Consider the following 25996-nt stretch of genomic DNA (forward strand, 5'->3'; position numbering starts at 1 on the left):
AACGGGGCCTAACCAATGACCGTGCCTCTAAAGTCTAAACCCTGGTTGGTCAATTGCTAAATCTCTGAATCTGCCTACTGGAGTACTGGTGTCCTTACCGGCGCCCCGGGCATCCGCCGGCGCCACTGACGGAGCTGGGGCGGTCGAACAATTTCAAAATATGAGAATTGGGTGTGGCTTATTCGTTAGATTTTTGTCTCAGGGTTATGCTTCTATTTTTTTTGGATTTATTGTAGTATCTGATGATTTAACCATGCTCGCTGTTCTTCACGTAGTAGACGATCGTGTATATCGACAGTGGGGCACATGTAGGGATGAAAACGGTCGGAAACGGTCGAAAAACTCCTCAACCGTTTTCTACTTTTACATTTGAATACGAAAACGAAAGCGAAAGCGGTCAAGTCGGACATGAAAACGAACGCGAACTTATGGAATATCGAAAACGAACCAAATCGAGCGGAATTATGTCGAATATGGTTGGTATACGAAAAAATCAATACAGAATACTGATCCATAGGACCAAGTGCATAACAAATATATGATACTCGATAAAGATTAGATAATGCCCCACGCGTTGTTATGGGGATTTTGTAGTATTGTACATGTGATTACGGAGGGAGAAATATTCCTTTGTATATTCAAGATATTTGCTCGAAATATTAATTAATGGCAAAAGCGAAAGCTTTTTTTTTGTGAAACGAGAAAAGAAGAAGCCAATATTTCTAACGAGCAGCCAAACTAGCAACGGCAGGCCAAGAGCAGCAGAGCAGCACGAGAGCCCACTGCATGTCTGCAGCCCAAGGAGCAGCGGCCCACTGCATAGCGCCAGCCCCAATGAGCAGCGCAACAGCAAGATAGCCAGCCAGCAAGCTGCAGCCAGGCACACTTCTTTAGTCCCACCTCGATTACACAGCTAGGAGTGAGGAAGGCAATGATCTATATAATGAGATGCACTCATAAACAATCAATTGTGTTCCATGCTTGACTAGGCTGCGCTGTGGCTAAACTGGAATTCCTAATTAGAAATCCTAGTGGGCCAAATTTGGTTAAACCACGCATCGTAGTGGACTAAATTTGGATTAAACCGAATTTGAATTCGGGATGTTCCGAATTAAAAGTAGAAATTTGTTGGAAAAAGTCTAAACTGATTTTGAATTTGGTTTTTTAGATTTTGAACTAAATTTGAATTGTCTGAAAATATGAATTTGATCGGGTCAGTAGGGGTTCGGTTCGGAATATTTTTATACTGTTTCATCCCTAACATATGTGATGACTCACCGGCTTAGTATTTTGGAAGTGCTCATACCAGGTGACCGTGTCTGTCGATAACGGGGCACATAAAATGCTCATAGTGGAGTAGGACGTGTGTCACCGAATTGTTATTGCTAGTTAAATACGTATTTAATAAAATATGAAGTATAATGAAACATAAGTATTTTAATAAACCAAAAAACAATAGATGTATCCTATTATGGTAGGTAAACAAACTTAGATAAATTAAAATATTTTGTTCTAAGGGAAATTATTTTCTACTCTAGGGAGTAGTTACTCCCATATGTATATCTCTAGATTTAGGGTGTATATGCCTGATGAAGTATAAGTAGATGAACTATATGATCATATTACACTATCTAGGGTATTATGTATGTCAAGTATGCAAGTATACTTAGAGTATATGGTTATACTTGTTTTATATACTACTGCAATAGTATTGAATAAAATATTTAAAAATATGGGTCATTTTGAAAAAAAAAATCACATAGCAAAGATTTGGGGTATCTTAATATGAGTATATAAATATACTCAAACTGATACAGACACAATATTGTTTATTGAAGATGGGAGTAACTACTCCCGAGAGTATAAAAAATGCACCCTTTGTTCTATTTATATTCTACTAATAAATATGCCCGTGCGTTGCAACGGGAGTCCTTTTTTCTGGAGAGTCTAAGAACAGACGCGGGACTTAGGGTTTGTTTGGTTTATAACCACAACTTGCCACGTCATAAGTTAGCCATGCCATAGTTTTTTATGTCATTGTGTGGTTCACTGTCATAACTACAATGTGCCACACTTTCTTAGCACTATTTCCACATGTCATAGTCTTATTTTCTTGCCAAACTTTGCCGCAAGTGTGGCTCTTATTTTGCTCGCCGTACTTTGATCATGTTTGGCTCGGCTTGTGCATGCCCACCATGTAGTGCGTCTGTGGTGTGAGTCGCGGGACTCTAGTTCAAATCCCATGTCCCGTGGCCTGATGTGAGGAGAAAATCACCGCAACCATAACGTGTTTGCATGACTTTTGCGTTCTGCAACTGAGAATCCACTTTTAAACGGTTTCAAACAGGATATATCCGTGACAACCAAACTACGGCACCAACCAAGCCTAAAGTATCTTTGTGTCAAGATCCTTTATTGAACTATAATGCAATTTAGTTATTGTAGTGCCCAGTCAAGATGATCATCAAGCACTTCAAAATTACTTTGACCTAATCATTTATAACATTTCATTTTGTACTATTCCACGACCGAGGTGAAACAAAAAAGGAAATCAAGTAATTATGTATCAATCTGGATTTCTTGAATCAATGCACCTCAAAGGAGAATTAAATATAAAACATTTTGTTTTATATCACGTAAAGCATATGGTGCCTCGGTGTGTGGTCTCTCTTCTGTTATTGGAGACCTAGGTTCAAGTCTTGTGGCGGCTAGTTGTTTTTGTCGCTGGGACTACTAAGTTCTAAGGAGTGGACGTGCTGGAAGACAAAACACAATACGGACGGAAACTAAACTGGAAAAGGCTAGTTGTTTTTGTCGCTGGGACTACCAAGTTCCAAGGAGCGGACGTGCTGGAATACAGAATACAGGCGAGCAGCCGTAAAAATATGGAAGGAAACCGAACTGGAAAAGGAATTAAGAGGAGGCAGAAAATAAGTACGGCAAAAAATTTGCCTCTTTATTATTAAGGTATAGATGTGATTTTGTTATCTAAAAGATTTTGCTAGCGAGTTAGGGGGGCATGGCCCCCGCTGGCCCCCCCTTGGCTCCACCGATGGCCGGCGTAGGGAAAGCGGGAGGAGCACCGTGTGCCCGTGTTGGTCTGCTCGCTAGCGACGGTATGTGGCGCGGGCCAGTGCCGAAGTTGAAGGAGAAAGCGGACGCTGTGCTCTTCCGTGAGCGTCGTGCTCCGACGGTGGATTGACAATGGCGTACGGTGAATGAGCCTTGGCTTGATGATTGTCCGCCAGATTACTAGCAGAGACCCAAGGGATGGGGAAGAAAGCTTGAGGAGGAGGTGTCACCGCCTTGTGGGTCCTGCGTGTATAGATGGCCATCGGGCCGTGCCGCCCTGGCCCGGCGGCACGGCGTGCCATGCCTACCCGACGCGGTGTCGTGCCTCACCGGGCCACCGTGCCGGTCGTGCCGTGCCGTGCCGCTTGCGTGCTCGTGCCTGGTCTCCGGCCCAAGGCACGGCCCGTGGGCCGTTTGGCCATGCCGTGCTGCCCGCTGGCGTGCTCGAAGCTAGCTGCCGAGCTCGAGACGACGATGGCGTATGGAGATTGGAGAAGCCGACGGGCGACGGCCGTAGAAACGAGAGACAGAGAGAGAGGAGGTGACCTCGCAGGCCACGACGAGTCCCTAGGGGTTGGGGCCGGCGTGGGAACACGAAGCTCGGGGCGCTGGGGCCGTCGCCCACCGAGCTCACTCCCAGATCCGACGTCCCTGGGGCTTGGGCCGACGCGTCGAGCTCACTCCCAAGGCGGAGCTCGGGGGCTCGAGGTCGGATCTGGCGCTGGGGAGGTGCCCGGTCGGCCGGCCGACAGCTACCGGTGTAGCGGGTGGGGGAGCCGGGGAGGGGGCTGCGAGCCTGCGACGCTGCGTCGTGCGTCGCGCCATCACCGTGTCGCGGTGCGGCGGGTGGGGTGGGTGTGGCCATGTGGGGGGCGTGGGGCGTGGGGTGTTAGGGTTTGGGAGGGGGTATAGGTGTGGGGGGCTGGGCCTCTTAGCAGGCCGGCTGGCCGGGCCACTACCGGGCCACCTCTTGGACCGGGCCGCGGGCCTAGAGGGTGGCCCAGGCACGGCCTGGTGCCTCGGGCCGGGCCGGCACGGGCACGGTGACCACCGGGCCATGGCGTGCTCGGGCCGGGCCAAAACGCCGGGCCACGGGCCGGGCCATCGAGCCGCGGGCTGCATGTACACATATACCTGCGTGTGATATGTGGGTCCCATTTTTTATTTGCTTTGAGTCATCATATTATTGTCAGGACATGTTCTCATATTATTGTGAGGACACTTTACGTGACAAAAACACTTGGTGAAATACTTGTCTCGTAGTTGCAAATATTTCCTTATGAGGATCTTTCTGTCTTTTCTTCACATTATTAAAAATATCATGTGGTATTATATGAAATGATCTTCAAGACTAGTGTCAGTGTTTCGAACCACCGGCTAGTAAATTTGTATCTGCGTGTCTGCCCCGGATGGTGTGCTCGGAGGACACAAGTATTTATACTGATTCGGACGGAATATCCCTACGTCCAGTCTGTTGTTGTTCGTGTTACCGGCACTAGTTTGTAATAGTGGTTACAAACGGGCGAGAGAGGGAGAAGGTCTCAAGTATCTGGTGAAAAGATCGAACGGAGTTGAGTCTTGTTGAGCTCGTTCAGCCGTGTGCTCGTGCCCCTCATGGGGCGTCCCGCTTCCCCTTTTATACATGAAGGGGAAGGCGCAGGTTACAGAGAGAGAAAGGAGAGAAAAAAAGGAGAAAAGCGAGGGAGAACAAGGCCTCTAGGGTCGCGGCGTCCTTCATCCCCTTTATGCGAGTCCTGCCGGTCCTGTAGATGATGATGGGGATGACTCCACGTCGCGGCCCTGTTCGTCACTGGCGCTATACGTAGACATCTTCAGCCGGTCGCGGCGCTCCACTCTGTTCCAGTGGGCGGTGTGGTCAACAGGTACTCCTGTCAGAAGTCGTATAGGGATTAGGCAGCACAGCGCCGGCACGCCTGACACTGTTGGCGACGTGAGCCCCCAGGTATGGTCCGTCGTGGCCATGAGTCACGTCGAGACATGCCCGCTTCCCTCCCGGTGTCAGAAGTTTGACCCTAGGGTCGTACTCTTAGACCCGTATTGGTTGGAGGCGGTATGGATCCCCGTCGAGGGAGACGGAACCCGCGCCCAAGGGTTCTAGCGAGACGGAGCCCGCGTCCTCGGGGTCGGGCCAGATGGGGCTCGCGCCCGAGGGGTCGGGCGAGACGGAGCCTACGCCCTCGAGGTCGGATGAGACAGAGCCCGTGTCCTCGGGGTCGGGCGAGACCTTAAATACGTCTTGGACCATCTGGGTGAATTAACGTTCGTGGCCGTTAACTTCCTTCCTCCGGATATCCCTAATATCGATACCCGACAACTAGTGATTGTTGGAATGTGATCTCTCTGCTAACATATAAATCGTCAATAATTATTAGGTACCAAATAATGTCTATTGTATTATAGAACCTTTTGCCATGATCGGCGACATCTCTAAGCTTTCTAGGGTTGGGCCCCTAGGCCCGCAGCGCATATAAATAAGGGGGTGATGCTCCCAAGACTTCCTCGATGTATTCACACCAAGAAACACCCGAACCGATCTATTAGGCGCTGAAGCGTCTGGAAGGTCATCTGCCCACGTTCGTTCAGTTATTCCAAGACCTACATCAAGTTCTTCACCAACCAAAAGCATCAATCCCCAATATGGTGAAGACTAATATATACTTCATCTATATCTATAGAGGCACTCAGATAATATCTACAAACTCTGGTTAGCCACTAATATCTAATTTCTGCATAGGATTGAGTTAGTGATCATGTCTAGACTAAGGTAATATCCTGTTAAACTAAGTTTTAATTCAACAGTGACACGTAGCAATGTACGTACACTTAACACTTAGAGGGGCCAATGTCTACATTTTATGGACCAGAGAAATAAACGGAAACAAAAAACCTAGACTCAGGCTATAATTGGTTGGGAGATTCAATTCACTTCAATCTTGTGGGGCACCTTGCATGCCGCCTGTTAAATTAACATGTGTATTCCAATAACTCAACCATGATAGCGGCTAGCTCCTCGCGTGAAGAAAAAGAAAGAGTAACGAAAGGGAGACGACCGTGTATGGAACCATAGTGTATAGTGGGAGTGGAGGAGTAGGATCATTATCTTAGAGATGCAGAGATATATACGATGACAAAAGAGCCATATCAATAGAATGCGGGGCTAAAAAATATCAACGAAATTTTAAGAGTTTCAACATTTTAGTTACGAGTGAAAGAAAATACTTATACTGAAATCTCAGACCCTAGTTTGCATCTTGCTTTCTTTCAACACTAGAGGACCTTGGAGCATGTTTTATTTCTCATTACAATTTTCATCAGAGCTACACGTTGGCCAACTTGGACCCTAGCCCCCTTGGCCCACAAAACATCGAGTCGTGCAATGCATGTATATTGGAGGCCCATGCACCCCAGCCCAGACTCACGTAAGCTTCCCTCTTGTGTCGTCGAATTTCGATTGGGAAGCACAGCACTTTAGAGCAACTATAACAAGTTAGCCAAAGGCCCGTTTGGTCACTTCACTACTCAAGCTTTTTTTTTTCCAGCTCTATGAACAACTTCACCGGTAGAGCTATAGTTGTTTTGGTAAATCGTATGACAAAACAGCTCCGCATCTAGAGCTCCTTAAAATGTGCTCTTACAGAACCCTATACAGGACCAACTAAGACGAGGTAAAGCCGGGTGAAGCTACTATTTTCTTCAGTTGCAACCCACCCCAAACCTTTATGAGAGCACGATTTAAGGGGCTTTCTAGGTGAAACCATTTTGCTTTACCCCTTTGACGCAAAACAGCTCCAAACGGCTCTAAAAATCGATGAAAAAGCTGTGCCAAACGGGGCCTAAAAATATATTCTAAAATCTATCATTTAATCATTCTGTAAAATAAAATTTCCAGAAAAAAAACATGAGTTCTCCTAGAGCTGCTCTTACGATGTAAAGTGACCTATCTATTTGTTTGTAAAAGGTTAATCTACGATTCGATCCTTGTATGGTTTGGACTGTAGAGGCCTTTTTAAGTTTACAAGTGTTCTCTTTTACTATAGAAACTTGTTCCATCACAAACGATTGCATTTAACTTTAACTGTTGTGAAATATTTGGCGTTAAACTCATTTTGTTAGGTACTGCTTATCCTATTTCATGAACGTTCACTGTTATTTTGAATATGGCAGGCATCCTGATATATTATTTATGCTTTGCAGACTTGAGTTTACAACTTGGAGCAACACTTTGATTATGTATCCTTCAACAAAGCAGGAAGAGAAGAACGTAACAAGCGACTCGCTGGAGGACTTCAAAGTTACTTCTTTCTAGCTACGTCACTACGTGGCCGGTCGGCCCTAACAATGCATCATGCAGCGATAGATGACACTCCAGAGTAAAAGGATTAGGTCCAAACATGATAAAAGGATCGTGCCCAAGGGCCTAAAAGGGGCAAGGATTGGAGCAGGGTATAATTTTAATTGGGTAGAATTGGATCGGATTGTAACTATTAAAACGTGAATTGGATTAGTATCAAGCCACTCCTAAAATATTTAGGACTGAGGTAGGGTCAGGGCTGCATTACAATCTAGTGGCAATCACCAGGAGGAGAGGATTTGCTATAAAAAAAAAACGGGAGGCAGAGGAACACTCTTATTTTATTAATATTTAATAATCCAGCCAGTATAGTCCACAAACCAAACCATAAGACACAGATACGGATGCAAATACTGAATCATCACACGACACACCGTCGAGACCATGCCTCACCTTCGAGCTCCCTCTCACGAACATCTGCTTCCGCGGGCCGCCGTGCAGTGCCGCCGTGGCAGCGCGATCAGCCCAGCTTTGCCACGGTGCCAAATCCCGCCGTTGCAGCGTTGGCGGCCGCAGGGTTCGCAGAGCTGGCAGCGGCTGGCGATCAGCCAGCTTTACCATGGTGCCAAATCCCGCCGTTGCGGCGTCGGCAGCCGCGGGATCCGCAGAGCTGGCCGCGGCGGCGGAGCCGGCAGCCACAGCCCTGGCGACCACTGGCAGAGCCAGGGGGGGCATGCCCCCCTCCCCCCCAAGATTTTTACGCTATAGGAACCGGCGCCAAACAGTTTGCACAGGTAAAGACTTGCTATTTTTTTCATACTCTTATCATGTCAGAAATTTTGAGGCTCCCAAACATGTATTTTTTTACACTCTTCCTGCACTTCAGGTGCCTGAAAATATTTGAGATTTCAGGCGACGGGAATTTCAGATTGGGGAAGGGACTCCTGGATGATGAGGGTATTTCTATACTTTGGCAATTCTTGCAACCATCGAATAAACATTGTAATATAGACTAGACACAAGCACTTCTGGGCTTGATTTTTATTGACGGCCTCAGAAATAACAACTCCCCAAGACAGGTAGCAGTAGGCCAAGGGCGCAGAAAGTTACCGTTGATTTCCCATCAATCGTTTCACGTTGGTCGCCTGAGACGAGGCCAAATTTCAGGCACCTGATTAATAGCATGTCCCATTTTTTTATACTCTTATTGCGTCGAAAATTTTGAGGCTTCTGTAGCGGGGCACGGGCATATGCTAGTTTTTAGGAAAAAGGTGAAATAATGAGCGTCCCGCCGGGTGCGCCCCGCTCTTCCTGAGATCGCTCGAGTCGTTAGAGCGCATTTGGCAGTGTTCCGCAGGCATGTGCTTCGTATTTACTGTATACTAGAAAACGATAATGGTTCTTTACAAAAATTAAGGAGCAACAATACAAGATGAGTATGTCTAGCCAATAGCGTGTTGTTTTAGTCCCTCCCAAGTTCCAACCATCATATTTTTGTATATGCACTTACACTATTTTATAGTTATGTTTACACTGCCGTATATTATATTTACAATAATTTCTTCAATGTAATTTACTGGACAGAGTGATGTAATTTGGTAATAACACAAATACATGCCAAATTTTTCGTGAACGTTCACTGTATTTTGAATATGGTAGCCATCCTGATATATTATTTATGACTTTGCAGATTTGAGAGTTTACAACATGGAGCAACACTTTGATTATGTATCCTTCAACAAAGCGGGAAGATAAGAACGTAACAAGCAACTCGCTGGAGGACTTAAAGTGCAAATTGAGGTGTTGTCCGGTGTCTGCTGATGCAGATGGATACTGAGGAGCAGGGTTTTTAATTTCGGCCAACACCGAAGTTACCGAATTTCGTAAAATTCAGTCGAAATTCCACGATTTTTTTAAAGACTACCACATGAAGTATGTTTTTTTTCTAAAAAATATAGATCTAAACAAATATTACCATTGATTTATGATTTGAACAGAATAGAGAAATATGCAATATAAACACTAGAAAATATATGTCTAGGTTATATAGCACATGTATTAATATATTAAAAAAAATTCAAAATTTTCTTTCGGCCACCACCGAAATTCGTGAAATGTCGTTGAAATTTTGAATCCTGCTGAGGAGGCCCTTGCAAATCAGCAAAGGGCAATGCCTTCTACAATGGTGATGGGTGTTGAAGGAATAGACGAGGTGGCACTCAAGCCTGGTCGTAATAAGCAAGTCCCAGAGGAACTCTAGAGAAAGAAAATTGAGGACCTTAGGCACCTTCTGATCTCTGAAGCACGAACGACAGACAATGGCCATATACTGCACGAACGAGGCCAGCCCAAGCAATACGTTTTCACAAGTTTGTTTTTTTGTTCAAATTATAGCAGTACAAATCATGAGTTTATCCACACATTCTGTAGCTGTAGGATAGTAACACAGCAGCAGAACATCAAACCCATCTCCTGCCAAGCTTTGAGCAGCGCCAGCGTGTTCGGCTGATCTAGAAACAAGCTGATTTCGACCACGTAGTGTTCTGTGAGAAAGAACAAGCTGAGAGTAAATCAGCCGAACACGTAGCCTCGAACGTGGCATACCGTTACCCAGTCACCCACCCCACCCCACCCCACCCCTACCTCGGTCGCAGCTTCCCTTTTACGTACACTATTGCGCGGTGCACGCACCGATCGACGACACGGCGGTCGGCCGGCGCAGCTTATGTATGAGTAAGTATTGTTGAGGTAGTAGTAGCGTACGTATCACCATCTAGTGGAACACGGGCAATGGGTGGGAACGCCGGCCACCTGCACATCAATGGGTGAGCTCGACGGCGGCCTCGTGCACGAGCGGCTGGGTGGCGTGCGCGACGCCCTCGGCCTCGCGCTCCACCTGCTCCCGGCACGCCTCCCGTGCGCCCGGCTGGGACATGCGCTTGACGAAGGCGGCGAAGCGGCGCCAGTTGTCGGGCTGGAACAGATCGGGCCCCATGCGCAGGTACGTGAACGCCACCATGCGGTCCTCGGCCGCCCTGTCGGCGGCCGTGGCCACCACCTGGTCGTGCGCCGTCTCGTCGTAGCGTGGCAGCGCGTTCTCCCCGGCCAGCCCGACACCGGCCTCCCGCGCCGCGGCGGCCACTTGATGCACCAGCGCCTCGGGGCGGCACTGCGCGTCCTGCGGCTGCTCGTGGTCCCGCATCTCGACGCACGTGAAGTTGAGCACGGTGCCGTGGCGCGCCAGCATGCGCGCAATGGGCGCGTACCCGTCGTGCTGCCGGGTGTTGTAGTACCCCGCCGTCAGCTCCGCCGCGTGGGACCGGGTGCCGTAGTGCCAGTGGATCCCGGCCACCTTCACCGAGATCTTCACGCCGGGGGACCCCGTGAACACGCCCGTCGCCGCCGACAGGATGCGCTCGCCGTGCTCCAGCAGCATCTGCGAGTACCAGCTCATGAAGAACTGCCCGTACTCCGTGCTCCACCCGCCCTCGCGACGGAAGAAGCCCGTGTCCTCCGGCCAGTCCTTGTAGCCGCCGGAGTCGCCAGGACCCGCGTTGCCCCACTCCGGCTTGCCCACGGCCTCGGCAGCCGCCTTCAAGCTACTCAACATGTACTGCATGAATGCACATGGATATCGCAGCAGGTCAGTTACAAGCTCTGAGAGGGGTTAAAAAAAACGAACGAGCACGCACGATGTACCCTGTCATAGCACTGGAACTCGCCGATGCCAGGGAAGGACCAGGTGCCGTTGCTCTCCGGGTAGGACGGGTAGCGCAGCTCGCCGGCGGGGCCCATGCCGACCTGGATCTCCACGATGGTGTTGCCCATGAAGGTGGCGAAGCGGTCGCGGAAGGCGCGCATGAAGTCGGCGTAGCACTGGATGGGCGTGCGGCCCTTGAGCACGGGCTGCGCGTCGCAGCCTAGGGAGACGTACTCGTAGTTCCGGCGGCCGCTCCGGTCGGTGTAGGCCAGGTCCTGGTCCTTGTCCATCTCCTCCACAACCCATCTCGGGAGCGGTATGCTGCAACGTCCAATGGCAATTAAGTAGTTCGTCAGTGTCTAATTCACAAACCTTGTCGTCGACCCGACCTACGCAGGATCACATGGCAGGAAACTAAAAAAGCATATCTTTGATCAGGATTATGGGTTCTGGAGCCTGAACTTCTTCAGTTCTGCTCACGGATCTCGTGGCAGATCACATTCAGAGTCGGCAGGAAGACGGAAGCGCCACTGTTTATAAGGAGAAAAAAGGACGACTTTTCTTCAGGTTATTCAGATTAACGGATGGTGAACATGTGCTTCTCCGTGGCTCAATGGTTCACGGGGACCTTGCGTTCAGTCCACATCCACTAGTGTGTAGTGGATGCAATTTTCGGACTTTCCAGAGTAGAAAAAAGTCCAGTTAAAAACAAAGGAAAAAGTGCAGATCTTTCTTTGCCACTGACTTGGACAGTTCTCGGCATCACGGAAGGCCCGTTGGTAACGAAAAATCCAGAGCTAATCGACGGTAAAACTCGTGAATGTGTCAGAATTTTGTGAAAGATTTCTTCTAATAATATAACAATATGCAGGTTTTGAATATAGCACTGATCATTTGTGCATGTTCTTTCGTCTAAAAATTAATGTCAACGAATTTAGGTTTAATCTAGAGAATGTGAGGCAAGAACAAAAACACTGGTGAAGCAGCATAGGAGTAATAAGTGGTAAGCAAAGATGCGAAGAAGAAGAGGCAGAGGTAGACACGTACGTGACTGAATCACCGACGTTGCCGCCGCACTGGTGGAAGGACATGACGGCCTGGACCTTGAGCCCGGTCTTCCTGGCCATCTCCATGAGCTCCATGTACCCGTTGAAGTTGTACTGCCCGGGGCCATCGGCCTCGGCGATGCCCCACCAGACGTCCACCATGATGCCCTCCACGCCGGCGCTCTTGAGCGCCGCCAGGCTGGCCTCGACGGCCTTCCGCCGGTTGAGCGAGTTGCCGTCCTTGCGCACGGTGTCGAGCGGCATCATCACGAAGACGGGCACCCCGGCCTTGCTCCGGAGCTCGGCGGCGACGTCGGCGTGCTCCGCCTCGTCGGGCAAGCTCTCCGCCACCAGCGCCTGGCACGCCATGGCCAGGTCGGGCTTCACCGCGTCCGGCGGCTGCGCGGGGGCCGCGTCCACCGTCATCGTCTGCATCTGGAGCGCGGGCGCCGGGGCGGCGCCCGCCGACACGGACGGCGTCGCCACGGTGGCGGCCGCCGCGACGACGGCGGAGCGTGGCGCCGTCGGTGCCACCGTGACGGCCGCGGCTGCCGCGCCGGTCTGGTGGGCGAGGTTGAGCGCCATCATTCACAGCGGTTGGTTGGGATCGGATTGGACTCGAATGGGCGACGAGATCAGACCACCAAGAACGAAGAAGAGGAAGTCTGGCTGGCCGGAGCGAGAGATGGATCTTGCTTGGCCTTGGTGTCTGGAAATGGATTCGGTCCGGGACCCTGGGGACTCCCCTCCTGCTGCGATGCGACGGCGATCTGGACTGGGGATTCGGTTATTATTACGGGGAAAGGGAAAGGGAGCCCCGGGCCGCGGGGTTAAATAAAGCTGGCGGACACGGGCGCCCCGCGCGACGTGGCGCGCGGTGCGCCGGTGAGCGGAACGTGAGGCGGTGACGGGAGGTGAGGGTGAGCCGCGAGCGGAGGGGCAGCAGCGAATTGGGGGGGATGGGCGGTGGGCGGGGCGGGGCGGGGCTCCCGCGGACGCGTGGACCGGCCTCGAAGCGTCGTGTTTTGGCGGGGACAGCGCGCCGGGCCATGTCGCGGTCCAGCGTGGAGATAGGGTGGCTGGATGCGCGACGCGTGTCCCCCGGAACATGGTTGCGGTTTGGACGGTGTTGGCTGTGTGTGTGTGTGTATGATCCACTCCACACCCACCCCGTGCTGTTGTACTCCGGGCGTGCGCATGAGATGCCGTCGAAATCATGCTGCGTTTGCGTGCGTGATTTTTTTTTGGCTTGATAGTAATTTGTAGTATTGGATCCTGTTTTTCGGCACTACTTTAACGGTACTTTTCATGTGAAAGAACAGCGTTTTTTTCTCGCAACAAATCAACATCAACATCAGCAGTAGCTAAATTTCAACCAAACGATCAAGGCCTTTGGTTTCTTATTATATCGGGTTAGAACCCTTTGACAGGTCTTCTAGAGAAGCTCTAGAACCAGTGGCGTAGCTAGGATCTAGAACAAGATTAGTCCATTTTAGATGTATAAAACTAAATTATAGAGTAGTCTATGTGTAATTTTTATAATTTTAGTGAGCTCATCTATTATAGTTTAACCTTAAACTAAATTTTACGGTGATCCATGGAGACATGGGCCACGTGTCCAACTAGCTAGCTCAGTCTAGAATTGTTTAGTTGACCCTAGGCAACCTTGTCTGGCATGAATTGTAACCGTAGGTGTCTGATTGTCTGGGATCAGAATCGCTGTCTGGGCAACAGGTTGATTAGAGGCTCCCAAACAAATACGCTCTTTAGGGTGTGTTTGGTTCCATGGACTAAATTTTAGTTCATGTCATATCGAACGTTCGGATGCTATTTAGGAGAACTAAATATGAGTTAATTATAAAACTAATTACATAGATGGAGACTAATTTACGAGACAAATTTATTAAGCCTAATTAATCCACCATTAGCACATATTTACTGTAGCACAACATTGTCAAATCATGGGCTAATTAGGCTTAAAAAATTCGTCTCGTAAATTAGCCACAATCTGTGCAATTAGTTAATTTTTTTGTTTATATTTAATACTTCATGCATGTGTCCAAACATCCGATGGGACAGGGACTAAAATTTTTCTGTAGAAACCAAACACCCCCTTATTTGTAACTTCTACAATTTCTTGGGTGAGACCATCCTAAATACTTTACATGAAAACGGTGTGTAAAATTAAAATCAAGCAAAAAATGATAAAGCCTTTTAGCCTACTAGCTGATCTTTTTAAAAAAAAAATAGACTTTTCTGGCTTTATCCGTTTTGGGGAAACCGAAGCCAAGCCAAACGGAGGTCATATTTTAATAGAGAGCGAAGAAGACGAGAAGATTTTATTTGCATGCCGGTTCATGCAAATCTACATTGTTTAGCACGATTAAATTAATCATGTTTTTTGGACTTTATGTACTTTGCTCGTGCTTAGTTATTTGCATAGACTCTTATAATGATTTCCGTAGTGCTCAAAAGCGGACTTAATATTGTATTAGTTAGTGCAATAGATTTATCGTATTAGACAATGCAAGTCTACATGAGTAGATACGGATGCAGAAATGATATATTTTCATCCCTAAACATCCAATCGAAAATATGAGAACTCGGCTAGATCTTAAAGGTGATTATTATATGTAACAAAATGTAAACAACCAAACATGAATTTATCAAGTGTGTCTTGCCGATGCAGAAGTAGAACAACCAAGCGTTAAGGCGCCGGACACGTTTACACGGGTTTAGGTCATGATGTATAAGATGTAATTGGCGTGCCGATCATGCGATCAGCGCCGACCACCGATCATGCATGGTCCATTTCCATGCCCCCCATCTCTCCGTGACCGAGAAAATCAAGCACGCAGTCACGGAAAAACACTACAGATCACGCACGGCGACGACCGCTCTGAATCACTCGCCCATCTGATGAGGCCTGTTGTAGCCTGTTGCATCGCGTGACTTCGCGCCAACGAACGCCGGAACATGAATGGATATCCTATCCACACGAACCAAATCCAGAGCCCGATTGTTCTGAACATGACAAAAATCGTCTACGTCTATGCGGGAGCAAGAAGATCACGTGACACTTGACAAGTCCAGCTCTTCTTGCAAAGCAGCCATGTCCCGTGGTCCTCCAGCGACAGTTCTAGACACTTCCGCCGACTTTCTTTTCTTTTTCTTTTTTGTAATTTCTGGCTAGCGGCCTAGCACATTATGGCAAAAACAAAAACAAAAAACAAAGAAAAGAAAAGAAACCTCCCCAGGAGGAGGAGGTGGTGGTGGATAGCGTTCGGTTTGTGGTTGTCCGAACTCTAACAACGCACGACGCAAATGCGACCGGCCAGCATACGCCTCTGAAAATAGCAAACGGGAGCAAGTGGAGCCAAAAGAAAGCGTAGGAAATGGACGGAACGGGGCTGCGACGTTTGCGTTTATTGAGGGCTGGAGGCCAGATTTGGCGTCCTCGCACGCCTCTTTGCACGAAACGTGGGAGGCTGGCTGGCTAGGAGAGCAACCCGGCGGAAAATATCCTCTCGTCGCCATCCACCTGGCCTGGTGTCATCGCTCCCCCCATCTCAATTGGATTTCAAAAAATCTTCAACGCAAAAAAACTGGATAGGACTGGCTGCTCGTGTTTGTTTGAGGCTGAGATTTTAGAGTTTCAGAGGCTCAACCGCGCGGGTCAGGGTCAGAACGATCCCTGGTTCCAGGTGTACGTACGATATTTAAAACGTTTACGTATTTGTCGTAGTTTTGTAGCAGCTGTTGCTTTCGTTTGAACCGAAAGCGAGGGGTACACTTTCAGCTTTTTCAAGCTACCGTCTCTGTCCCAACCTATTTTGTAAAAGGAGAAGATAAATTTTATAAACTTTGACTAACAATTGTCGAAATAGTTTATGACAAGACTTACATTAGTAGATTTGTATTTAAAATGTCTCTGAATGATACTAATTCATTAGCAAGTGATACATATTTTAGGAAAAACTAAGGGCTAAAATTTGTGTGACTTTTGACGATCAAAGTAACGCTTATCATTTTTTGTTGTTCCTATTATGATCCACAAATCTTACTATTGTTCTCCAACCTCACTTATGAGTTTCTCTCTTACAGGCTATCTTATATGAGTTTACAATAAGGTAATGTGAAATACTCCCTCCATTCCAAACTATCAAATGTTTTTGGTTTTCCTAGACACATACATTTTGTTATACAATTAGATATACATACACTAAGTCTATATGCACAGTAAAAATAATGTACGTAAAAAATCAAAACGCTATATAGTTTGAAACAAATGGAGTATCATTTTTTCTTCACATGGTTTTCAAATGAGATACCAAAGATAGTGTGATCTACAAATAACATAAGGAGTTAAAACTTATGAGCCTATAGTTTTAGAAAGAGACGGAATCCACCACCCAGCTATCGTTGTGTTTATGTAAGGTTGGTGGGGTGCATAAGTTATCCTGTTACTTATGTCATACCATTTCCACCTCATTTTTCCTAAAATTTATACGGCATATTGGCAAAAAATTTATTTAAACAAATATTCAAGATTAGGGGGAGTATTGTGCGATGTCTCTCCAAAGAAACACTCTTCAATCTCAATAAAATCAAAGATTAGCTATAAGATTAGAATAGAGATTAACAACTGTCTTAGATGGTTAACGTTGCCACCAACGTATTCGGCACTTTCAGGACAAGCCACCCTTTCACATACATAAGATCAATACAAAATACAAGTTGTCCGTTCTTTCACTTATTTCAACTGCCATAAACAATAAGTAACCATATAAGCTCAAATCATACTGCAGGAGTCCACTAACAAAAGAGGACCAAACCAATCAAACCTGTAGAAAAACATTCAGAAACGCATCAAGATACAGACATCACTCAAAAGGATACGGGTGGCTCCAGGAAAATTTAGACAATACAATCCACAGAAGGTAACATAACAGGTTGCAATCAACCATGGCAAAATCTTTAACGTTACCTAGCAATAGCCACATAGGTTCATAACACCAAAACAAAAGAACTAGCCAGTTATCAAAAAGATTCAGATAAGTATTTATGCCAGCTCGCTTGAACTGCTCAAGATACAAGAATTCTCTCTAGTAACCACCCTTGAGATCATTGACCACGTCATAAGGAATAGGAGTGACTGTCTCAAGTGTAGCACCCTCAACCATGAAGCCAGGTTTGGGTCCCACAGGCTGCCTCTTGGTGCTGATCACCTCACCACGGGCCTTGGCATCCGCCTTGAGCTGGTCGTTCTTGGCTTTCCTCAAGCGGAACTCCTCTGTGCAACGGGAGGGCTGCACATGCTCCACACGGACATGGATCCGCTTCCTGATGATGCGGCCATTAACCTAAAAACACCAGAACAAGTCAAGTATTATCATGGCAATTCAGTCCAATTAGATGCACTAACTCATGACAAAAAAAAAATATGCACGTCAAGGGCATCATCACTTGTGTCTAGCCAAAAAGAATGGTAGGGGGTATGCAACTTTGCAATCAAACACAACAAACCATATAACTTTACCCAAATGTGAACAGAAAGGAAGTAAATTACATATCCTGTTAGGTTCAAGCGAAAGGGAGACATGTTTAACTATGTGAAGCAAACTTGAACAAAACAAGGCTTGGAGCATAAATGCACAACTGTAGAGAAGGTGTATGCATATGGATGAGTATATTACACATCTAATGTGCATACATATTGATCAACATCAACACGAACTTGTACTATGTAAAGAAATAGGAAACACAATTGCAGAATAATCTTACATATGTATCATCCAAACAGGCTCCCCTAACTGCTACTACTGGTAGCAGAAGAGGTGCCAGAATGACATTTTGATGTATGCCCATCACACGTATGACGTGTGCCACAATACCCTCTCTCGTGGAATACCACGCCACCCCATGACTTAAGAGGTAAGCGCTCGGCCTAGGGCAACGAAAACATGGAGAATCAAACAGTTCTGACACATCACCACTCAATGTTATGGGTGAAAATGAGCACATTTTCTCCACACCAGGACTCTGATCAAGTTTAAGTGCTGTTCTGAAATTCAGTAGATCTAAATAACTGAGTCGCTAAGAGTGTGAACTTTTAAGGACAACTACATCATGCTGGTACTAATCAACACGATTTAACATTAACAGAACAAAACAGAGTAATAAAACTATCAGTCATTGGACAGAAAAAGAGATACACTACGTGTTAGAATTTTAAAAAGTAGTTCAAACTTCCCTATCCTACCAAATCACAAAACAGCGCTCTGCATAGTTTTATAAACGAGCCAATTTATGTTAGTATAACATTAGGCTATACTTCCCTATATATGAACTAACGGACGAATCGGATTTCGTTCCAAAAATGGTCTCAAGCGCACGACCATACTAAAAACTACTGTATCTCTGTATCACCAGCAGCAGCACAGATCTAACAAACAGGCCGCAGATACGGAAACAATGAAAACAGGGTAGCTGGTGCGGGCGTTATACCTGCTTGTTGATCTCGACGCCGATGGCGCGCTTGGTGACGTTCCAGACGCGGCCGGTGCGGCCGTGGTAGAACTTGTGCGGCATGCCCTTGTGCACGGCGCCGTTCACCTTGACGTCGACGTAGTCGCCGATCTTGTAGGTGCGCAGGTACGTGGTGAGCGGGATGTACCCCTTCTTGCGGAAGGGCCGCGCGAACAGGTCGCGGGTCCGCGACCGCAGCCCGTGCCCCGCCGGCATCTTCCTCCTGCTTCCTGCGGCTGGGCGCCGGCGGCGTCTGCTGCAGGAGTGTGCGGGTGCGGCGCTAGGGTTCGCGAGAGAGGGGAGGTGGCACTTATTTATAAGTCATCTTTGGGCCGGGGCCTGGTAGCGATGACTCTGCGCTAGTTTTAAAATGGGCCGTCAAGGGCTGACGCTTCTTGCGTTACTGGGCTGGGCTTTAGGTATGCTACGAAGTAGGAAAAAGTCTACGTCACCCCCTCAACTTTCGCAAAAGTCTATTTTTCCTTCCTCAACTCTAAAACCGGGCAAAACACTTACCTCAACTTTTAAAACTGTTCATCTTACCTCCCTGACCTGGTTATAAACGGTTTTAAAGACGGTTTTATCTTTTTCTTTTTTATTTATTCCGGCTGAATCTTTGAAAAAAACATAGTAAATCACAGAAAAATCATAAAATAGAAAATCCAATTTTGTTGGACTCCACATGAGTAGATCTACACAGTGGACATATAACATGGTATGCTTTAGTACAAAGTTTTTGTTGTAGCTTTAGATATATGCTTTTCTGTAATTAAATGGAATAATTCATAGCTGCAGTTCTATAGTCCAATTGCGGTGAAAATTTTACGGTGGGTTAATTATTGTATACTTAAACTGTAGTAAAAATTTCATGCTCATTGGATCATGTATAACTTAGTTATAGATTTTATTTAGGTTTATGCTTGTTAAATATAAATAAATCTATAACTAAGCTATACATGATCCAATGAGTATGAAATTTTTACTACAGTTCAATCATACAATAGTCCACCATAAAAATTTCATCACAATTGGACCATAGAACTATAGCTATGAATTATTTTAATTAATTATAGAAAAGCATAGATCTAAAGCCACAGCAAAAACTTTGTACTAAAGCATGTCATATTATATGTTCACTGTGTAGATATGCTAATGTGGAGTCCAACAAAATTAGATTTTCCATTTTATGATTTTTCTGTGATTTACTATGATTTTTAAAGATTCAGCCAAAATAAATAAAAAAGAAAAGGACAAAACCACCTTTAAAACCGCTTATAACAGGGTCAGAGAGGTAAGATGAATGGTTTTAAAAGTTGAGGGAGGTGTTTTGCCCGGTTTTGAAATTCAGGGAGGAAAAACAGATTTTCGTGAAAGTTGAGAGGCAACGTGTACTCTTTACTACGAAGTACAAACTGATCCTGTAATGTGGTGGGCTGATGCTGTTTTAGGGGCATCGCCTTGTTTTTGTTTTTGTCGAATCGGAAACGAGGCCCATGACGAAATCGGACTCGAATTTGATGGATCCGGCGCCAGTACAGGATATATAGCCCATATAGACCCTCCAAAATCTCTCATACACTTTTTTGTGACGGGTGAATTGAAGAAGAAAAAGAAAGAGAGCAAGCACTGGATTTCGACAAAAAGCGAGCCTAACACGATGCCCCGCGATACACCAGTGCCCTCTCCTACTGCCACGCCGGTGGTGACAGCTACCAACGGCGACAAGTCCATCTGTAACCTCCACCCGGACACCATGGACAAGCCCTTCGTCTCCGGCGGCGACATCGTCCAGCGCAAGGGAAAACGCCGCCACGACGCCACCACCTGCACGACCATGCCGGACGACAAGGGCGAAGAAAAAAAGGCCAAGATCGACAAGGCGGTCCGCCGCTCGAGCCTCTGGACGCGCCGCCGTTCCGACGCCGCGACGTCGCACCTCGAGGTTCATATTCCTGAGCGGGAGGCTCGCTTTTGCATGGCTCCAAGCTGCTGCGCCTCCTCCTGCGGCGGTAGTATTCATGGCAGAAAGTGGCGGGTTCAGAAACGAAGCAAATAGGGGCTAAATAATCGAAGCCTCCAAGTCTGAACTAGCGTAAAATTAGATGATGTAATTATGGAGTAAGTAACAAAGAACACAAGTAGCACTATCGTCATGCTTATTGCTTCGAATGCGAGTCATATTGATGCTTCCAGTTCAGAACAAAGTTTTGGTTGTTTGCTGTGGATTTTTGTGGTAATAAACTTAAATAAATGTTTTAAAGTGCCATGTCGAGTCACTGAGCTTATAGACCAAATATATTGTTAAATGTATGATTCAGATTATAATGTGGGTCTTTTCTGAGATGCAGAGAGCGCCACGTTTTTTTTTTTGTTATTGTGATTGTGTATGTTAAAAATTTACGTCTCATTGTTATTCCTAGCATTTTGGTACTCAATCCAATCTGGATTGGTCAACGTAAAAATCTTGTCTTGTGTGTTCGTTTTATATTCGTCATTTGATAACAAACATGTTCAGTCCAGTCCTTCGGACTAATCAATCGTCAGGGTCCTCAACATAGCTCCTCTCCTCGGTCCTCACCAAGATGGACAGCATGAACACAAAGAGCAAGGCAGCGAGTTCTGCTTCTCCAAGCAGCAGACACCAAAGCGCTGCTTTCCTAACCTTTCTGAACCTGCCGTTGCCACATTGCTTTTTTTTTCTTGGAACTCCTCGTCTGACCTCACTCGTATTCGATTCGGTCACCAGTGGAAGCTGTATTCGATCGGTTGGCCGTTGGGCCACGAGTGGAAGCTGACGCTGAATGCCACAACCCACAAGACTCGGTCCCGAACTTGCGTTGAAAAGCTTCAACTTTCTGCACCAAAACCGCATAGCCACACGAGAACAGAAAATCCTCCAAAGACATTGCACTTGCACCTCAGGTTGAGCTTGTGCAATCTATTCCTGCGATCTGGCATCTCAATCAAACCACAGAGGTTACCATCCAGTTAGTGGTCAATGGCAGATGTAGGTTAAGGCTATATAGGCACGTAACAACGATGAAGCCAGCATTACTACAAATTCGTAAGGCATTAAATCTTAAGGCAGACCACAAAGGGGGCAAAACGTTTGAATGAGCACCTGTTTTACCACTGGACAAGGTGCTGAAACTTCACAAGCTATATAGTACCTTGCAAAATCTGTTTAACCACTGCAAGTTTTGACCATTAATTCACAGGTTTAAACCATTACACCAGAAAGGTTAGGTCCAAGCTCGCTATGACAGGAGCAGCCTAATGTTCTCCTAAGAGAGGATACCAAGATATCTGTCGATGATAACCTATCTATCTATGATATAAAAAAAACTACAAGCATAATAAAGAAAGGAAAAATAGTCTAATGATGAGAACACGGTGGTGATCACTTCCAATGAAAAGTTCATGGCTGCGGAAGGTAAAGAGTATTTGGAGCGGTTCCACTCGGAGTAACACTGCTCTGAGATTTCAATTGGCACAAAGCCTGCTGGATCTGAACTGAACCAGATGAAACAACAGTGCCCGGTTTCAATTGGCACAAAGGCTGCTGGATCTGAACTGAACCGGATGAAACAACAGTGCCCCCAGGTGCATGATTTGAGGAATTATGGCTGGAAGCCCCGATTTGTGAAGTTGCTGCCACATAGCTTTTCTTAACATAAGTCTGTCGTCTGTCCTTTCGAGCACCTTGAGCAAGTAGTATGTCTGTAGGATGCATATGCATATATTGAGGTGTGCTCGTTGACTGCTGACCTAATGGCTGATTGCTATTGTAATCAGATAATCCCAACTGACGTGCCAAATTAGCAAGTGATTCCTTCGATAATATACCTGGCGATGGAACTTGTGGGCGTTGTGTTCCCTGAGCCTGAGTGTTCAGCGAGGAGCACCGTGAGAGGGGCACTCCAGTGCCAACAACCGAGTTAGGAGCAAGCTGAGGATATGATGGTGGTCGGTACTGGTGTCCCTGATATCCCATTGGTGCACCAACAGGAAACTGAGGGGGGTACCTCTGAAAAGTCTCAGCACTTACATGGCCTCCTGGTGAAACTTGTGCAGGCTGAGATGCATGAGGCCTTGCTGGCTGCACCAGGCCATAGTTAGCAACCTGGGCACCTTTTGATCCATAGCGCGGGATAGTTCTTGGCATAGGAGATGGTGCAGGAAATCTTCCACTAAAACCAGTTACATTCACAGAATACTGCGAGGATGGTCCTATTGTGACTGAGTGATTGAAATGCTGAGGTAGTCTTCGTTTAGGATTCGTCTGGATTTTGTTTTTGGATTGCCTCAGTCTCTTCCACTTTGAATCCTTATCTGTAGCATGACAATGATGGACCCACAAGGGACAGGGAGCAGGACAGTCACAAACATAACAATGGCACTGCATTTAAGAGATAAGCACACGAATGAAAATGTGTCCATGCTACAGCCTGCAGGAGTAGACTAAAGATTATCAATTGCAAGCAGAGGAAAGAGAGTTAACTACTGACCATACGACAATGGCTTGCATGAGAACTGGTGCTGAATGGCAAGGTAGCACATAGATGGCGTGGATGAGGGAAATCCCTGCATGCTATCTGAAAAAGGAACATACAATTGTCAGTTCACATTATTAACCTCCCTTTAAAGCTGGAGCTCTAAGATAGCTCCTGAATGCATAAGCACAAAAAATCATAAGAATATCATATGTAGTAGTAGTAGGGAACCCCTTTAAGGACATCCATAATGTGGGGCATATCAAGGAGTCAACATGAGATTCAAGTACGTAGATACATCAAAACATCAACCTGAACTTTTTAAATGATCTAGCTGATGCATTAAACAAAACACTATTGGCAGAGTATTGCAACGACCATAATTATAAACAAGTTCCTCCTCACAAGTAACATTGGTCATCAATAATGGCATATGCGGCCATGCAAATGTTAAATTTTACCCAAAGTTAGGATTAACATTACTAGTACCGAAAGAAATAAAATGAACTGTGGTTCAACATCTGCATTCGTAAAACAAATTTGTCGGTAGCGAGATATAAATTGCCATACATTAACTGCATAACAAGAGTGCAGTTCGCGAAGAGGCGCCAACCCAGTCAAAATCTTTTGCCAGCCCAGTCAAAATCTTTTCGAGCTATAAACGACAACAGCGCACACATACGACTTTGGATTCAATCGCTAGTGACTCACTTTGACACCGCAATCACTAGTGACTCACAATGACACCGTCATGCAACCCGTAACGGCAGTGGACAAATTAAAGCTAGCAAGCGTAAGAGCAGTACCTCTCCTTTCTCCGCAACTCTCTGCAGTTCATCCTCAGCGGCATCACGCGAGGGTCCCCCTCCTTGGCAACGGCAACCGGCTTATCAGGGTCACCGTCAAGAATGACGCAATCATCGTCGTCGTCGTTGCCACGAGCAACAGGCACGGTGCTCGTGTTCTTGGCACCAACCACACCCTCGTCGCCAACAACAATCCCCGTTTCAGCCTTCAGGGAATCCAAGATCTCCAGCATCGTCGCCGGATAACCCACTCTCTCCAAAACCGCGTCGTCGGAGTCTTCTTGGTCCAGTATTGCCTCCGCCCACGCAAGGGCGGCGGCGTCCGGTGACTTGCGCTTGCCAGCGGCTGGCGTCTGCGCGCCGTCCTCCTCGTCGGAACTGATCACAACAGGCACCTCCGCCGCAGGCCTCATCCGCTGCACAACGAACCCTCGGGAGGGCGCGTGACGAGCAGGGAAAAGGAAAACCCCGGCCGCAGAGGAGGCCACAAGAAACCCCACGGAGGCGGGCAATGAACCGTCCCTCCTTGGATGGAACGCACTAGCCGATCACCGTGGAGGACGCCGGGCGCCCTGGCCGATGAAAGTTTGCAATCCGGGGCAAGAAACACCGGGGTTTCGCGACCGGGGATCGCGGCGGCGGCGGCGGCGCGTGGTGGCCTGGGAGAAGAATCAAAGAATGCGGCTTAAATAAAAGTCACGCTTTGGAAATTTCGGCGGACTCTGCAACTTCCAGAACCCAAACCTGAGGCTATCCGCACTCGTTCATTTTTATTTTCATCTTTAAAAAGTAATATTCTATTCTAGTCATCGAGATTCTCTACTCTATATCTATTTCTCTTGCACCCGTATTATCTCTATCCCATACTCTATACCTAATATTCCATATTTTATTCCCCTCCCTCTCTCTTTCTCTCTCACACCAACTCTCTCTCTCTTTCGCTACAGTGTTTAGCGTAGATCAACCAAAACGCCGCAGGTAGCGATGCGCTGTGCGGCCAATACGCTGCAGGTGCGTTTACAGGCGTGCGATGCGGGCTATCCAGACGTGCGCGCGTGCTGCCGTTCCGCTTGCAGACGTGCGGTGCGGATAGCCTGAGTCGCGACTCGACTCGAAAACAGAGAACCACCGTACTACTATTTGCTACTACTAGGGTGCTGTTTAGTTTCTAAAATTTTACAAAATTTTTTAAATTCTTCGTCACATCGAATCTTTGGACGCATGCACGAAGCATTAAATATAAATAAAAAATAAAACTAATTACACAGTTTAGACGAAATTCATGAGACGAATCTTTTAAGCCTAATTAGACTATTATTGGACACTAATTATCAAATAACAACGAAAGTGCTACAATACCATTTCCCAAAAAAATTCGCCAACTAAACAAGGCCTAGATGATCGGTGTTCATTCGTTGCAACGGTACAAAATAAATTAAATTAGATGTTTATTAGCTAAGTCAAAATAAAAAATATATCAATTCAATTTTTCACGTGTATTATACTATGATAATGTCTAGAAACATATTTATTATCGTAATAAATCTGAAATAAGAGCTAGGCTTGGAGCATGTTGTCTGAAAATTACGACAAACATTCGTTGACTCAAAGGCTGAAAAATTATTGCTAGACATCGAATTGAATTTATTCATGCTCTGTCTTGTCCAAAACATGTATACTCGGACTTACAATATTCTAGCTCGCATGAGGCATGACAACAATTTATTTTTTGGAAAAAAAGTATTTGTTGTCAACACGCAACGCGAATGACGACGAACGAGATTTGGATCACGATCATGATCATTACGTGGTGATATTTCAATAAATTCATTTCTCTTCCCATAATTCTCTTTTCGTTTTATTCCATTTTATTTACTTACCTTTCAGTGTATCCATACGGTGATTATTTGCCTGTCGGTGATTCCGTGAGTTTTATTCTATTTTATTTACTTGCCTTCCAGTGTCTCCATGTGGTGATTATTTGTCTGCCAGATATGGATCACATGCATGTTTTAGTCCTGCCGGGTAGATATTAACAA

The 25996-nt window shown here is 46.4% G+C and overlaps 3 protein-coding genes across 3 annotated transcripts; all 3 read right to left on the reverse strand.

Moving 5' to 3' along the window:
• Positions 1-10017: 10017 nt before the first annotated feature.
• On the reverse strand, positions 10018-12938 carry LOC136449440 (beta-amylase 2, chloroplastic-like). Its single transcript, XM_066449468.1, has 3 exons — positions 12132-12938; positions 11084-11405; positions 10018-10997 (listed from the first exon to the last, which is right to left on the reverse strand). Exons 1-3 carry the CDS (start codon positions 12716-12718, stop codon positions 10203-10205), a joined length of 1704 nt encoding a protein of 567 aa, XP_066305565.1. The 5' UTR covers positions 12719-12938; the 3' UTR covers positions 10018-10202.
• Positions 12939-17066: 4128 nt separating this feature from the next.
• On the reverse strand, positions 17067-18950 carry LOC136508058 (large ribosomal subunit protein eL21x/eL21w). The gene is made up of 2 exons (XM_066502667.1): positions 18638-18950; positions 17067-17493 (listed from the first exon to the last, which is right to left on the reverse strand). The coding sequence occupies exons 1-2, from the start codon at positions 18872-18874 to the stop codon at positions 17236-17238; spliced, it is 495 nt and encodes a 164-aa protein (XP_066358764.1). The 5' UTR covers positions 18875-18950; the 3' UTR covers positions 17067-17235.
• A 2980-nt stretch (positions 18951-21930) lies between these two features.
• On the reverse strand, positions 21931-24434 carry LOC136508066 (uncharacterized). Its single transcript, XM_066502679.1, has 3 exons — positions 23958-24434; positions 23167-23253; positions 21931-23057 (listed from the first exon to the last, which is right to left on the reverse strand). Exons 1-2 carry the CDS (start codon positions 24368-24370, stop codon positions 23250-23252), a joined length of 417 nt encoding a protein of 138 aa, XP_066358776.1. The 5' UTR covers positions 24371-24434; the 3' UTR covers positions 21931-23057; positions 23167-23249.
• Between the last annotated feature and the right edge of the window lie 1562 nt (positions 24435-25996).

The sequence above is a fragment of the Miscanthus floridulus genome, chromosome 1 (assembly GCF_019320115.1).
Source record: "Miscanthus floridulus cultivar M001 chromosome 1, ASM1932011v1, whole genome shotgun sequence".
Taxonomy (NCBI): domain Eukaryota; kingdom Viridiplantae; phylum Streptophyta; class Magnoliopsida; order Poales; family Poaceae; genus Miscanthus; species Miscanthus floridulus.